Below are 16743 nucleotides of genomic sequence, written 5' to 3' on the forward strand. Positions count from 1 at the left end.
TGGATGTAAGCCACCTGAGGCAGGGCTAGGAACCAAACCCTGGCCCTCTGCAAGAATAGGATGTGTTGTTAATGGCTGAACCATCTTCCCAGGTCCTGGTTCTCTATTCTGATTGGTAGATTAGGTCACATAGCATTTCTCTGCTGTCCATGTCTATTCCCATAATGCAATTATGCACTATGCATAGGCATACAATGGTAAATGGGTAATAGGGGCTTCTCCCAGAAGACTGCTGGAGGACACAATTTTACCTTACTGTGCATGCACCCCAAACCAGTTCAGGGCAGATGGGCCCTTCTAGTCTTCATCCCTGGACACATTGGGAATGCACTGGAATAGAAACCCTCTCAAGAAAATTGTCACCAGAGGTGGGGAGGCTTCCACTCTTGTTCAGGGATGGGAAGGTGTGTAGCCTAATGCAGATCAAGGATCTCAGGTTGCTATGTGTAGCATGAATCTTAGAGGTCTTATTAATAAAATCAAACCTGAGGCCACTTATTGGGGTGAATACTGGAAGATCAGAGAGACAGAACAAGCCACAGCTAACCTCACCTGGCCAGTACTCACCCCAATAATAATAAATCAGGTTTGATTTTATTAATAAGACCTCTAAGATTCATGCTACAGCTATGTGCATTGTTTGGAAAGAGGTGTGTTTGCAAAGCACATTCAGGGATTTGACTGCCGGGTGAATTATTACAAGAAGAGGGTGGGCGTAACCCAAACCTGGTGGGAGGCCCAGGGCGCTAAACTGTCTCTTGTGCTTGCCTGCCATTCAGGTGAGTGACTTTAGCACCAACAATAACTGACACATTATTGAGTTATCCACAGGGCTGGAGAGGGCTCAGCTGTCAAGATTGTCGGCTCTTGCAGAGGACCCACATTCAGTTCCCAGTACCCACACCGGGCCCTCACAACCTCTTGTAACTCCATTTCTAGGGGACCTAACACTCTTCTGGCCTCCACAGACACAGTGTGCAGACCAACTTGCAGGCATTCACTATAAAATATAAGCAATTGTTCAGAACCAGGCATTATGGCTGTCCTCTCAGTACCTTTGATGCAGAGGCAAGAAGATGGCTATGAATTTGAGGTCAGGCTGGGGTACTGAGCGTGAGACTGAGTCAAAACTCCAAAATAACACAGGCATGGTGGCATACTTCTTTAATCACAGCTCTTGGGAGGCAGAGGTAGGCGGATCTCTGTGCGTTCGAGGCCAGTCTGGTCTACAGAAGCGTTCCAGGAAAGCCAGAGCTACATGGTGAAATCTATCTCAAACAAAAGAAAACACAAAAGTTGAAAAAACCCAAATAACTAGATAGGTAAATAAATAAACACAGTTACTCATTAGAGATTTCAAAATGATGGTTCCCATGCCCTGCATTACTCTTCTATTTTTATTACTTGGGTTAGGTTTTCTCTGAAGAGCTCATTCACTGCATGAGCTGATTTTGTGCCTTGAAGTGGTGTAAGCAAGGACTTAGGCATCATCTTCAACGGTTGGTGTTTTGTTGTGGTCTCACTTTGTAGCTCAGGCTGGACCTGAGACTGCCCTGCCTTAGTCTCCTGAGGGCTGATTGCACGTGTGTTTCTGGCTCTGCCCCCAATCCACACCAACTCTATTTGTCCCCACTTTCTGTCTCTGGATCTGAGGCCCCACTCTAGGGACCTCCTGGGAGTGGGATCCTGCAGTGGTATCCTTCTGTCGCTGGTTCACGCCACAGAGTGTGGTGTCATCAGAGCGGGTGTCTGGATGTCCTTCCATTTGTCTGCAGATACCCTAGTACACTCTTTTCTTTTATGCTACACTTGGAACATGTTTTTAGCCATTCACCATCAACACTTGGGTCACTTCCCCATTCGATCTTGAAAACTTTTTTCTTTTTTCTCTTTTTCTTGGGTGTGTGGTGTGCCTGTCATGGCACACATGTGGAAGCCAGAGGATAACTTTGAGGAGTTTGAGTCCCTCCACTTCCATGTGGGTTCTGGAGGATCAGATCGGGGTCCTCGGCTCATCTCTCCCAGTGTGCAGAGGCCATTCCCTGCCAGCTCCCGTCAACGTTAGAGCATGGCTGTCCTTCCTTAGTTATGTTCCTGGACTTGAGCTGGTCTCTCTGAAAGGTGAGTGAGCCTCAGCCGTCTTCAGGGCTGGTCAAGCCGCTGGTGGCTTTAGCACCCTGACTCCACAAACAAGGGAGGGCAGGTAGCCTCCTCACCACCATCTTGCGCTCACAACCTTACTGTCCCCACCTCCCAAGTGCTAGGATAACAGGCATGTGCCACTGTACCTGGTTTATGGGGTGTGAGGGTGGGACCCAGGGCTTCGGCATTCTAGGCTAACAAGCCCCACTCCCGCCCTCCAAATAAAAAGTGAAAACAGGGCTGTGACTGTAGCTGGAAGGTGGGGACCCTGGGTTCAACCCTCAGTATGGCAGGATATTCAAACAGCCATAGTCGCCGGTGGTGGCGGCGGCGGTGGTGGCGGTGGCGGTGGCGGTGGCGGTGGCGGTGGCGGTGGCGGTGGCGGCGGCGCACACCTTTAATCCCAGCACTCAGGAGGCAGAGGCAGGCGGATCTCTGTGAGTTGGAGACCAGCCCATTCTAGAGAGCGAGTTATAGAACAGCCAGGGATATCCAGTGAAACTGTGTTTCAAAAAACCAAAACCAACCAACTACAACACCAGCAGCAGCAACAAACAACCAAACAAACATACAAACAGCTGTCCTCTACAGGAGACTACTGACTCCCTCTTTTCCTGGTGTTGAGACTGCTGATCATTTAGAATGGCATCACTTCAAATGTGCACTGTTACAACCACAGCAAGAAGAACCACCCTGGATAATTCCTGTATGTGGTTGGTTGTTTTGTTTTTTTGTTTTTTTTGTTTTTTGGTTTTTCGAGACAGGGTTTCTCTGTGTAGCTTTGCGACTTTCCTGGAACTCGCTCTGGAGACCAGGCTGGCCTCGAACTCACAGAGATCCGCCTGCCTCTGCCTCCCGAGTGCTGGGATTAAAGGCGTGCACTGCCGCCACCGCCCGGCGGTTGTTTTTTTTTTTTAAGATTTACATTTTTTTAAATCCTGCGTGTGTCTGTGTGCAAGCGGCTGCACCTGTGTGCAGCGCCCGAGAAGGCCATAAGAGGGCGCTGAAGCGACATGCCTCGGCTGCGAGGGAACCCGGCATCGACGCACTGTCCCGATTTCACAGGTGCACCAACGGAGGCTTGGGAGGGAGAAAACGGCTGAATCCACCAGCTTTACACCATCCGGACCAGTGAACTAACGGCCCGCTGCGTCACACAGCACTGACAAACGTCGTCGGCGCTCCCTCCCTCCCCAGGGCTCGAACCCGAAGCCCTAGTGCCATGTTTTTGAGGCCCCAGCACGCAGGCGTCACACCGCGGCCTGGCCCGCCCCCTCCACGTGCGGCGCACACCTCGCGCCGCTCGGCCGCGCTCGCCTCGCGCCTCCCTCCCTCCCTCCGCCCGCCCCCTACGGCGCCGGCTTCCTATTGGCCGACGGCTTCGTCGCTCGGACTGCAGCCCGGCGGGCCCCCACCAGCCCGGAAGTCCCGCCCCGCGCGCGGCTCCCCGGCCTTCCGATAGGCTCGGCGGCTTGTCTGTTGGCGAGGCCGGGCCCGAGTCGGCGGCTGGGGGACCCCGGTCGCTGAGCGGCCCGGGCTGGCGGCGGTTTCCGGTTCAGCGCGGCTGGCGGGCGGGCGGCCCGGAGCGGCGGCGGCGGCGGCGGCGGCGGCGCCCGACAGACAATGAGGGCGGCGGGGCGGCGCTGAGCGGCGGCGGCGGGAGCGACGCGGGCCTGGGGGCGGGGCGGGCTCCAGCCATGGACAATCAGGTGAGAAGCCGCCGCCCGGGACCGGCCTCCCGCTGCCCTGAGCGGCGCTGCGGCCGGCCCTGCGCGCGCTCGGCACGGCGCGCGCCCGGTGCGCGCGCGCCCGGCCGGATGGGCGCCCCCCTCCCCCTCCGCGCCACCGCGACCCCACGCGCCCCTCCCCCATCGCCATATCGGGGCGCCCTTCCCCCACCGCGACCCCGCGCGCCCCTCCCCCACCGCGCCCCCAGGTCTGGTGCAGAACCCTTTGGGGTGCATCCTAGCACCCCAGTAACACCCCCTCCACCTGGAGAAACCTTTTCCAGCGTAGTGCATCTGCACCACCCTGGAGCTGCCACGGCATCCTGGGGGATACAGCCTGGCCCAGAAACCCCGAGACACCCCTTAGAACCCCAGTGCACCCCTGGGGCACCACTCAGAACTCAAGGGCTTCAGCACCCCTGGGAGCTCCATCTCGTTCCAGAGGCCCCGGGAGGCACCCCTTAGAACCCCAGTGTACACACAGACTGAGGCGCCTCTCGGGATCCTGGGGCTTTAGCCTCCCGGGCATCTGAGCTTGTTCCAGAACGCTTTGGGATTCCCTCCCTGGAGCTTTAGTGCTACTATAGCACCCTGGGGATCCCCTGCTGGGTCCACAGCTTTCCAGGAGGACTTGGAACCCCATAGCACCTTGGGGATCCTATCCTGGTTCAGAATCTTCTGGGGAATCCTTTGGGAGTCATGGTATATGAATGGAACCCCAGGCCATCCATCCCATTCCAGAGCTACCCAGCCTATCTGGGAACCCCAGGGTACTCACAGCCCCTGTGGAACCAAATCCAGGCAGACTCCTCAGAACTCCAGTACATCCCACAGTCCCTGGTACCTGTGTCTGGCCTAGAACCCTTGGAAACATGCCTCAGAACTTCAGTGGGACTTCCAGCCTCTGTGGCCCCAGCATGCCTCTGAATCTGTGGAGACTCTACTCAAGTGTCCCCATAGACAGCTCCAGGAACTCTAGGTCGGCCTAAGTCCCCGTTCATACCCTCTCAGGTGCTACACACTTCCCCGAATCTGGCACTCCCTCTTTGGAGGGAGTGCTTCTTCTGGACCTGTGGCCCCCGAGTCTCCCCAAACTCCATGGACCCCCAACCAGATACTTGTGTACAGGCTGGCCTCAGCTGTTTTGAATGTTCCCTACCCCAATTACACCTTCTCCCATCCAAGATACTACTTCAGGCCACATTTCCCAGCCTCCTGCCCAGCCTGCCTCCACTCCAATACCCTTTCTGCCATGAGCATGTGTCCCTGGGACCCTGGACTGCCCCCCCCCAAACTTAATTCTGATGTGGGACCTTGAGCATGGGCCAGTGTCAGCCCCTTTGACCCACCCTGCTGCCCGCTCTTCTGTTCCCAGAGCCCATGGGTGGCGCCTTCCTTCGGACACAGACCAAGGGCAGTCTCTGCGCTGACCTGGTACCCCACAAGCTCTTCAGACTTCTAAGACCCGTTATGTCCCTTGGGTTTGGCCAGCTTTGCCCCTGGGATCTGATTTATGACTGTCTAGTAATCCTAGTGCATCCCCCTCACACGTCTGATCTCAGCTGGCCTTGTTGAAGACCATCATCCCTTCCCCTCTCCCCTCACGTGCCCATTGCTTCCCAGCCTCACCTAGCTGCAGGTGGATCCCCCAGGCTCCCATTGGCAGCCTCCTCTCACTTGGTAACCAGCCCTGTTGGTTCTTGTCCCTTCTGGCCCCTGTGCCCACGTCACCCGGCTCCTCACCATGTGAGCTCCTCCCCATCTTCAGATTACCCCCACCCAGGGTCACATCCTCCTCCTCTCCCTCCCAAGCCCAAGTTTTCAGGGGCGCTGGTCCTGGGAAGGTGTGGGGCTGTGGGGGTGGCAGCTGATCGCTTCCTCTGCTGTTTGCAAGGGCAGGTTGGGGCATTCCTTAGCTGCTGGCGCCATGGAGGCGGCTTTGTCTGGTTTGGCCATGTGGCTGTGTGGTTTCAGGCGCACAGGCCAGGGACCTTGCTGTGTGTCCCACTATCCATGGGCTAGGATCATTGGGGGCAGGTGGCTCTTGGATCTGGTGTGCCTGGCTTTCTGCTAGTGAACAGGCTGGTTTGCCAAGCCTGCTTGCTACCTGGGCTCTTCCTTAATTGAACCATACAAAAAGTCCCTGTCCCTTCAGCACCCTCTGCACTCCAGAGTGCAGGGCATGGCCCCTGTCCCCGCCAGAGTCCCCAGAGATTGGAGGCCATTCCTTCTGTGACGTGCTGGGCAGCTGTCACTTCGTGACTGGGATGCTGAGCAAAGGTGGCTATCTCAGTCAGGGGCAATGGGGAAAAGTTCCCTCTCAGCCTGAGCTCAGCTGTGACTGGCTGCTTTTTGGTTTCAACCAAGTAGCATGGAAAGTTGAGTCCTTAGGTCACAGGCAGCCACCGTGACTGAGCACCTGGCCACCCAGGTGGCTACCCAGACAGGACCCTGCCACCAGAAGTGACCGGTGGCACTGGGTTGGGTTGTTGATCTGCCCGTGCCATCTGCCCTTCTTCCTTGCCAGCTCCGCAGAACCCCAGCAGCTGCCCCCATCACAACTGTAAGACCCCTGTGGAGAGTGAAGGGCTGGTGCTCACAGATGTGATCATCCTGAGGGGACTGTAGGGGCAGAGTAGAGTCCCATCCTCGCTCCACCCATGGGGTTGCAGTGATCCCATGTGTGCCTTGCGGGGAAGCAGTGGGCTGGACCCTGGGTGCTGATCTGCATGCCTTCTCTGTCCCCTGCCTTGGTCCAGCCTTCCCCTGTGACTGAAGCTGGTGCAGAGGCCAGCACAGAAGTGGTAGTTTGCTTTTTGCTCTGGCCTTCTTGCTTTCCCTGTGGATTGGAAGGCCGGGAAAGTGTCTCTGGTGTTCCCTCAATGCCACCCCAAACCCTCCCGTGCTGTCTTGTATTGGATTTCCTTGCTGAGCAGGGGCATGGCCAGGATTGCTATTCACTTTGGGGAGGGATGGAATGAAGTTGGTTTGTCCAGATACAATGCTGGAAAGATGAGAAGGGTCTGAGAGCCCAGTAGGGTTCCTCAGCAAACCATTAGAGAGGGTGTCCTCTAATCCAGTGGTCCTGACTCCCAAAGGACCTGGGAGCCCCCTTCCCAGAGTCGCAGGCCTGGCCTCAGAAGGGGTGCAGTGTGGTCGCAGGTGGCACACAAGCCCACAGCCTGGCTGTGCTGTACTCCAGGAGCAGAGATTTGGCTCAGGTGGGGGCTGGGGCAGCCGGGGCCAGCATGGAATCCTTTCCCTGATGTCCTGAGTGTTCTGCCACTTGTGGCACCCCCCCACCCCCCACAGACAGACTGTGGGCAAGGTGCTGGAGCCGGAGCCGAATGCCTGGCCCTCTGCAGCTAGTCTCAGGCTCTCTCGCTCTGCTCTACTGACCTGCATTACGGGGACCGGGGACCAGGGGCCTGGACTGGGATTGTCCACGGTTGAAGTACTCCCACCCAGGGCCCTTGTCCACATTCCTAGGAGAAACATGGCGGCTGTCCTCATGTTATGTCTGTCTTCAGTCCCTGGCATATCCATGTGGACAGCACAACTGTGCCTTGCCAGCCCCTTCTCATCTCTCTGTCTTGAGCCTTGTGCCCTGTCAGAAGGAAGAAGGTGGCTGGGTCCAGAAAGGGGGTGTCCTGATTGGAGGACAGGGTCGGGCTGCTGGCTTAGTTTTAGTTTTTATGATTGGTTGTTCTCCAGATTCGTCTTGCCTTTTGGCCAGGTGCTTTCCACTTAAATGATTGTCTTAGGGTACCTGCTTCCCCAGGAGCCCTGTCTGGGACTAGAGGGATAAGGTTCTAGCACGCTCAGACAACCTGTCACCAGTGCTCTGTGGGGACACCTATCAGTGTGTGTGGACTTTGCTGTGGAGTGGACCTGATGTTTTTTCTTACTAAAGGGGAGGGCCAGGTGCATGCCAAGGTATTGGCTGCAGGAGCCAGATGATAGATACCAGATTTAATTATACCACAGGGTGATATGTGGATTCCCAGAGGAAAGGTCATTTGTTACAGAGAATTCCCACCAGAAAATCAGGTGAAAGCCTATAGGAAAATTAACAACTAATGATACCCTCCTTGGCCCAAGCTTGGACTGGGTGTTTAGGGGTGTGGTAGGAGAAGTGGATGGTAGACAGATGGGTGGATAGGATGGATGGATGGATGGATGGGTTGGTGGATATGTGAGTGCATGGTGGGTGGATAAGGGTGGATGGATGAATTTGGAGTCACACAGAGCTGTGGGATGGGATGTTTTGGCCCTTTGCCCGTCCACACCTAGAGAGATGTCCACCTCAGGAAGGGCCTGTGAGATGCCCCATATACTGTTTGCCTGGCTTGCTGGGTTGGAGTTCTGCATCTGAGTGCCCTCTGCCAATTGGCCTGGCAGCATGAAGCCTCCAGCCTGAGCTTACCTGTCTCCAGATGGCACTCTGAGCTTCTGGCCGCTGCACCCCTTGCCTTCCGATCTCCAGGATGGGTGGCACTTTTCTGGGCAGGCCCTGGCTGCTCACCTCTGTGCCAGGGTTTCCTTGGGGTACAGGCAGCAAGGTCCCTTGTAGTTCCCAGTTCGGGTTGTGCAGAGGTATCCATGCAACAAGTGGTCACGGTGCTGGGAGGACCTTCTTGTGCAGGGCAGCATGAGGTGAGCTGTGTTGGTTATGGGAGTGCTGCTTGGCATCAGCACCACTTCTAGAGAACCAGCTGGTCAGTTTGCTCAAGTGTGGCTCTGGTTCTGGTGGGCACAGGGATCCAGGTAGAGGAGAGCATGGAGGGGCCTGTGAGATGATGGCCCCTGGGTTGCTGGGGCTCAGCTGCTGCCTTGAGCTGCTGCAGCTTCAAGCTCCTTTCTCATGTTGGTGGCACAGACCCTGTGCTGCCCACTACCACCATTTCTAGAAAGTTCTGGTCTCTCAGAGTGTGGGTCTTTCCTTGGGGTTCAGCTTCAGAAGGACAAAGATGGTTAGGCATGGGGTACCTGGACACTGCTGGTTCCAGACTGTGGTGCCCTCAGCTGGGGGTATTGTGGCCCCAGTTGGTGCCAGCCCCTTGGGCATCAGTGTCGCCAGCCAGTGCTCTGGGCACAGTCTGCCACCGCCTTGAAACCTCCTGTTTACTTTGGCCTGTGCCTCGAAGTCCTGGCGCCTGTGTCCCCGGCTCGGATGGAGCTGTGGTCATTCTTGGTTCTTTCACAACAGCCACTGTGCTGCTGCCTGTGCTGTGACCCGACGGGGAACCCATGTCATCAGCACTGGCAGGCAGCCCGCCCAGGGCCCAGCTGGCAAGTTGTAGGAGACAACCCACAGCAGACAGAAAGTCCAAAGCAGTGGCTCGGGGGGTAGGGCCACTAGTGCTTAGGAGTCCAGGGGCCCCCAGCCAGCAGTGGCCCTATTGATCATGCCCTGTGGTGCTGGCCGTACTGTTCCAGAATCATGTTGAACACTCTCCACCCTGTACTCAGTCTGTCCACACAGGTGTCCTGGGGTCTGGCCATGTAGCCCAGGCTCTCTGCCTGGTCACTGACAGGCACCAAACCCAGCTGTGTCTAGGGGTTGATATGTAGTTTCCCCCAGATGTCCGCAGTGCTGGCATTCTCTCCCCTCCTGGCTGTCCCTGCAGAGTTGCAGCCCAGAGATGGGTCTCTGTACTCACGTCCAGCTGGTTTCTTCTGTCAGACCTCCATTCCCTCTCTCCAGCCTCTCCCCCACTCAGCACCATTTGTGATTGAGCACGTCTTTCAGATGTCCCTGCCTTTACTCAAAACCATTCTTCTCTCAGAGTCCACTATCTCACACACACACACACACACACACACACACACACACACACACACGCATGCACGCACGCCCATCTCCCATCTGGCTGCCCCTCTTGCCCGCCTTCTGGTAGACCTCAAGCCATGTAGTTTTTCCTAGAAAACCAAAGGATACTTGTCCTGGCAGAGATCTGAGTACACAGATACTAAAGGGGTTTTGTGGTCAGGTGTGGGGAGAGGGGTTGGGGGCACAAGTGGGACCTCTAGGGTCTGGGCCCTTGGACAGTGGCTCCACTGGAGAGGGCTAGCAGAGGCCAGTGTGTGGGAGTTCCTGGTGGGCGGCCTGAGTCCTCCCACCTGATTGTCTTGCTTATCTGGGCAGAGCACCCAGCAAGCCAGCTTGGACTGTTGTGACTGTTTCATACTAAGTGTCAGGCCCTTTCCGTCAAGTGTATGCTGCTGGGGTCAGACTGGAGGGAGACCCCAGCACTCAGGATGCAAGAGTTCTAAGCCAGCCTGGGCTGCACAGTGAGACCTTGTCTTAAAGAAAAGGCTAGGGTCAAGATGGGTGTGGTGGTGCATGCCTTTAATCCCAGCACTCGGGAGGCAGAGGCAGGTGGATCTCTGTGATTTTGAGGTCAGCCTGGTCTACAGAGTGAGTTCTAGGATAGCCAGGACTACACAAAGAAACCCTGTTTTGAAAAACCAAAAATAATAAATACATAAATAAATAGAAGCCAAGGGTAGCTGGTAGCAGTGGCACACGATTATAATCTCAGCTCTCAAGAGGCAGGAGAATCTCTGAGTTTGAGTTCAGCCTGGTCTGTAGAGTGAGTTCCAGCCCTCTGTGTAGAGGGCTACACAGAGAAACCTGTCTTGGGGGAGCAGTGAGGCTAGGGCAGAGCATGGTGGCACGTACCTTAAGTCAGCCCTGAGTTCAAGGATAGTCTGGTTTACAGAGCAAGTTCTAGGCTGGCCAGGGTCACATACTGAGATTTTGTCTCAAAAATAAATGTCTAGGGAGCTCTTGGTGGTGTAGCTCAGTGATATAGTGCTTGTCTAGTATGCATTAAAGCCCTTTGTCCAATATCTAGTACCACAACCACCCCCACCCCCCAAAAAAGAAAGAATTCTTTCGGGTTGAAGGGGGGCTGCTTGCGAGCATGAGGACCTGAGTTGAATCCCTAGAAGCCATGTGAAAAAGCTGGATGTGATGTGTATTTGTGATCCCAGCCTTGGGAAGCTGGAGACAAGGGGATCCCTGGGGCTGGAGAAAAGGACTCAGTTAAGAGCACTTGCTACTGCTGCAGAGGGCCAGAGTTGGGTTCCCAGCCCCCGTAGGGTGACTCACAAACTACCTGTAATAGCAGTTCTAGGGGATCTGGTTCCCTCTTCTGACCTCCCCCGACCCAGCCCCCGACACAGCCGATACACAGACAAACATGCAAATGAAGAAAAAAAAAGATATTCCTAAGGGTGACATTCAGAGCTGTCCTCTACCTCCATGTGTATACACATGTTCACCCACGCATGCACATACACAACATTAGAAATATATAAAAAGGCTAAGCGATGTCTCATTGGCTAAAGCACTCGCTGTGCAAGTATAACAGTGGAGTTGAGTTCCTCAGCACCATGGAGAAGGCAGCCAGCCCAGTGCTAAGGAGGCAGAGGTACAGTGGCCTGTCTTTCTGTTGCTGAGGTAAACACCATGGCCAAAGACAACTGAGCAGGGAAGGGTTAATTTTGCTGACCTATCCCAGTCACAGCCCACCTCAGAAGGAACTCAGGGCTTGCTCCCCACAGGTTCGTAGTTGTGCTCTTTTTTATACATCCCGGGACCACCTGCCATGGTGGGCTGGACTCTCGCATGTCAGTCATTCATCAAGAAACACCACTGGCCAATCCAGTAAAAACCTTTTCTCAGGTGATTCTGGCTTATGTCAGGTTGTCAAAAACTAAGGACCTGGACCAGTCAGACCAGCATGCTCTGGGCTCAGGTGAAAGGCCCTTCGTCCATGTGTAAGGTGGAGAGTGGTGGGGAAGAACCCAGTGTCAATGTTGGGCCCATATGCACCTCATATGCGCGTGCGCGCACACGTGTACACTTATATCGTGTCTAGAGAGGGCTTTACAGATTGCAGATATTCTAGTTGGGTTCCTTTCTGAGGTGGCCTGCCCTTGTGCTGGGAATCCCTTGGAGTTTAGTGGCTTTGCATTTTACCTTGGGGCTGGGCTGAGCCACCTGGGGTTTCAGGATGCAGTGTCAAAATACCTACAGGAAGGAGGAGTGCTCTCTCAGGGTGCTGTTGTGGCTGGCTAGGCTGGCACCCTGGGGCCCTTCAGTAGAGGTCTCAGGCTCTATGTCTAGGTGGACAGCAAGGGCCACAGTGACTGTGGGAGGCAGCCAGGGGAAACTGCCTTGTGTAGGGGGCCATTAGGTCCTCTCAGTGATGAATCGGCTGGGATGTGCAGGGGACAGCCTGAAGTTGAAAGGGGCACAGATGCTGCCGGTGGGAGGAGCCAGGACCTAGCCCTCTGCTCATGCTGGGGAGTGTGGTACATGTGTGTTTGCTTCCTGGAAGCATGCAGAAGCACCCAGAGCCACCATTGACAGTGTCCTGGAGGCCAGGGTGCAGGATGGCAGTGTGTGGCTCTGCCTCCATGCTGACCTGGCCCTGCCTCTCTTCCCCCTCAGTGCACTGTCCAGGTGAAGTTAGAGCTGGGGCACCGTGCCCAGCTGCGCAAGAAGCCCACCACTGAGGGCTTCACCCATGACTGGATGGTCTTCGTACGTGGCCCTGAGCAATGTGACATCCAGCACTTCGTGGAGAAGGTCATCTTCCGACTGCATGACAGCTTCCCCAAGCCCAAGCGTGGTGAGTGCCCTTTCTCTGTTCCTCCCCACTGGTGTCCCTCCACCCCCAGCCTGGTGAAGTGACTAGTGATGGCCCGCCCACTCATGGCAACCAGAGTAGCTAAGAAACCTCCCAGGCCACAAGCAATCAGGGTGATGGTTTAAGAATTCTCTGAAAGGTCTCACTGGGGATACACACCACTCTTAAGGCAGCCCCATGCCCGGAGTAGATGGCCAACACAAAATGAACTCGATGATATTTGGGGAGGGTTAGTTTTTTTGTTTTTTGGGGTTTTTTTTGGTCTCACAATGCTTTGGGTTTTTTGCCCTTGCAGATCTTTTGCTTGTGTTGCTTGTGGGATTTCTGTGTGTGTGAACCTGTGTGTCTCAGTGTCTGTATGTGTTTCTTGTGCTTTCTTTTGGGCTCTTTGTTTTTCCTGTTTGTTTTGTCCTGTTCTGGTTTGTTTGTTCTTGTTTTCTTTTGTATTACTGTTGCTTTTAGATGCCTGCTTGTATTCTAATGAGAGAGGAAGGATGTGGATTTGCGTGGGTGGGGAAGTGGGGAGGGTCTGAGAGGAGTTGGGGAGGGGAAACTAATCAAAATATAATTTATGAAAGATTCTATTTTCAATAAAAAAAGAATTCATACTCTTCAGGGTTCAAAGATTATAGGTACTCCTATCATTACTATCCTTGCATATGTATCTCTTCTGGGCAACATGTTACCAAGGCTGCAACATGTGGTTCCCATCACTCTTCCTCACATTTCCCCACTTGCCTCTGGAGCAGCTTGTGGGGGACAGTCTGTTGGGGTTTGTGATCAGAGGTGACTTCCTGTGGAAGGTACTCCTGGCAGGCTTTGGCAGGTGGTCCCTGCTCAGGTGTGTGTAGGCTGGGTCTCCTTCCTCGATGTTGAGTCTTCACTCTGGCTCAAGCTGGGCATACTCCTGCAGTGCATAGCAATTTTCTTTTTGTGCTGTGCTGATGGTGGAACACAGTTTTACACATTAGGTGGGTACTTACAGCTGGGTCACACCCAACTCCGAGGATGGTGTATTCTGGGCAGGGGCTCCACCCTGACACACCCCAGCCCCTCACTGGGGATTCTAGGCGGGGCTTCACCCTGACCACGCCCCCAGCCCCTCACTGGGGATTCTAGGCGGGGCTTCACCCTGACCACGCCCCCAGCCCCTCACTGGGGATTCTAGGCGGGGCTCCACCCTGACCACGCCCCCAGCCCCTCACTGGGGGATTCTAGGCGGGGCTCCACCCTGACCACGCCCCCAGCCCCTTACTGAGGGATCAGCTACCAATACATACTGTTTTCTTGGGTGTGTTAGTACTGGACAAAATGCTTTTCTGTAGTGAAGCTCTTCAGGTGGAGAGAGCTGTTGCTGGACTGTTTATCTTGTCCATTGCTGTGTGGGCTGTAGATCATGGATATTGACAGTGGGCCTGCAGTGGGTCACAGATACCACATAGAAAGTTACGCCTGTGCTAAGCACTTCTAAGGGCAGTGGAGGTTTTTTTCTTCTGTTTTACTATTTTTTCCTTTTTTCTTGACTTTGTGCTTTCCATCTTGATTTTACCTCTGAGTGCTCATCTTCTCATTTTCTACCTGCTTTCCTTCTCTTTTTTCTCTTCACCCACCTATCTATTGACCTGTCTACCACTTACCCATCCATCACCACTTTACCCTTCCTTTACCCAATCATCCATCCTTCTAGCCATCTACACACACACACACACACACACACACACACACACACACACACACACACACAGAGCCATCCATCCCCCTATCCACCAACCCATCCATCCACCCACCCATCCACCCATCCATCCACCTACCACTCACCCACCCACCCATCCATCCATCTATCCATCCACCCACCTACCCACCCACCTATCCATCCACCCACCCACCCACCCACCCACCCATCCATCCATCCATCCACCCATCCATCTACCCACCCACCCACCCATCCATCCATCCATCTATCCATCCACCTACCCACACACCCATCCATCCATCCACCTACCCACCCACCCATCCACCCACCCATCCATCCATCCATCCATCCACCTACCCATCCATCCATCCATCCATCCACCTACCCATCCATCCATCCATCCATCCATCATCCATCCATCCACCTACCCACCCATCCATCCACCTACCCACCCATCCACCCACCTACCCACCCATCTTTCCATCCCATACCCACCCACCCACCCATCCATCCATCCATCCTTCTAGCCATCTGCTCAGTCACCCACCTTCCCACCCAGCCATACCTGTCCACTCCCCCATCTTCCTCCAGTACCTTGGTTCTCCCATCTTAGAGCATTGCAGGTACAGCTGCCTCACACAGCAGGTATGTGTGGAGGTGTCAGGCAGCTGTCTATCTCCTGACGGCTCTCACAGGTAAGCAACCAGCTCAGCGGTACAAGGTGCCTATCCGCCTGTGCTTTAAAGTGAGGTCAGCTGGCTGCAGTGGTGCATTCCCCGAAGTCTCTGTACTCCAGAGGATCATGGATTGATGGACAGCCTGGACTACATGGTGAGGTCCTGTGTAGCCATCTGGGCTGGTCCTGCTGGTGCCCAGTGCCAGGCTTACATTGGCTTGCTCTGTCTGTGTGGCACTGGCGCCTGCAGAGACCTGAGTCCTCCCCAGTGTTTGCTGAGTACAGGTGGGCTCTTCCTCTCTGCAGAGACCTGAGTCCTCCCCAGTGTTTGCTGAGTACAGGTGGTCTCTTCCTCTCTGCAGAGACCTGAGTCCTCCCCAGTGTTTGCTGAGTACAGGTGGGCTCTTCCTCTCTGCAGAGACCTGAGTCCTCCCCAGTGTTTGCTGAGTACAGGTGGGCTCTTCCTCTCTGCAGAGACCTGAGTCCTCCGCAGTGTTTGCTGAGTACAGGTGGGCTCTTCCTCTCTGTCATCTTTGACCGGTGGCTGAGGACCTGTGATAAAGACTTGTCTCTCCAGGAGCCTCCACAGCACTCTTGTGGGGGCTGCCCCTCACCCCACCATAGTTCTGGGCTAATGTACCTCTCCAATCCAGGGTAGGGGTGGTGAACAATGAGGCTGATTTCTCAGATTGCAGTTCTGGCTCAGGGTGGGATCAGCTGGTTGCTCTCTGGACCACACCTCTGAGTTTCTCTAGAGAGCACTTGAGGTCATTGCAAGGTCAGATGACAGGTTCTTTTCATAATTTTTGGTTACCTGAGCTTACTGAATGCTGGGGTCACAGGCGACCCACCCTGCCCTGCAGTGACATCTTCTGTGGCCTGGGTCTTTTCCCTGGGTATATTTGTCTGTCCTCCCCTCATCCTGTTGAGTTTGTGGTGCACTGCAATCACCCCCAGGCCTCTCTCACAAGATGGTCCTCTGCACTCTCCCCCTCGGGGACCTTGGTGGGGGTGTAAATGAAGAGGTGGTTCCTAATCGACCCTGTGCCTCCATGTCCCCAAACCCTGGCTCACTGGAAAGACCATTGCTCCCCAGCCACACTGTGCTGGTGAGGTTGGACCTTTATTGTTAGTTTTTTCTTGAGCCTAGGCAGGTCTTGAACTAGCCATGCTGCTAAAGAAGACCTGGAACTCTTGACCCTTCTGCCTTGCCTCTGCCTCTGGAATGCTGTGATGACAGATTTGAATACACCAGACATGCATTGCCACACCCAGTGGTGGAGCCCAGGGCTTGTGCACCTTGGGTAAAGACTCTCTACCACGTGAGCCACAGCCTCGCCTGTTTGTTGAGACAGGGTATCCCCATGTTGCCCAGCTTGGCTTCAAACTTTGTGGGAGTCGTGATTTTTTAAATTTTCTTGAGTCAGGGTCTTGTAGCCCAGGCTAATAAGCTTACTTTCAGTTTGTAGCTGAGAATGACCTTGGACTTAAACTCCTGACCCTCTGCCTTGGAATTCTGGGTTGCCATGTGCAGGTGTGTGTCACAATACCTAGCAAAAGCCTTCTATGGTGTTGGTGTGGTTTGTTCTTCAGTGGAATGAATCCAGGGCCTCTTGTGTGCTAGGCAGTTGATCTACTGCTGATCCACATTCCTCCCCTCCTGGGACACAGACACCGTCCATGCAGCCCGCCCTCTCCTCACATCCCCTCCTGGGGCACAGACAGCATCCATGCAGCCCGCCCTGTCCTCACATCCCCTCCTGGGACACAGACACCGTCCATGCAGCCCGCCCTCTCCTCACATCCCCTCCTGGGACACAGACACCATCCATGCAGCCCGCC

At 54.8% G+C, this 16743-nt stretch overlaps 1 protein-coding gene across 2 annotated transcripts in view; it reads left to right on the plus strand.

Moving 5' to 3' along the window:
• The first annotated feature begins 3742 nt into the window (after positions 1 to 3742).
• The window catches only part of Mllt1 (MLLT1 super elongation complex subunit), a 44892-nt gene continuing 31891 nt past the window's right edge, over positions 3743 to 16743 (plus strand). For both annotated transcript variants that reach the window (XM_052746818.1, XM_052746819.1), the window contains exons 1-2: positions 3743 to 3851; positions 12334 to 12514. In XM_052746818.1, coding sequence (XP_052602778.1) covers positions 3840 to 3851; positions 12334 to 12514 — 193 coding nt within the window. In that variant the 5' untranslated portion in view covers positions 3743 to 3839. The remainder of the gene's footprint in view (positions 3852 to 12333; positions 12515 to 16743) is intronic.

Source organism: Peromyscus californicus, unplaced genomic scaffold (genome assembly GCF_007827085.1).
Source record: "Peromyscus californicus insignis strain IS unplaced genomic scaffold, ASM782708v3 Scaffold_1__1_contigs__length_55948999, whole genome shotgun sequence".
Lineage (NCBI taxonomy): Eukaryota > Metazoa > Chordata > Mammalia > Rodentia > Cricetidae > Peromyscus > Peromyscus californicus.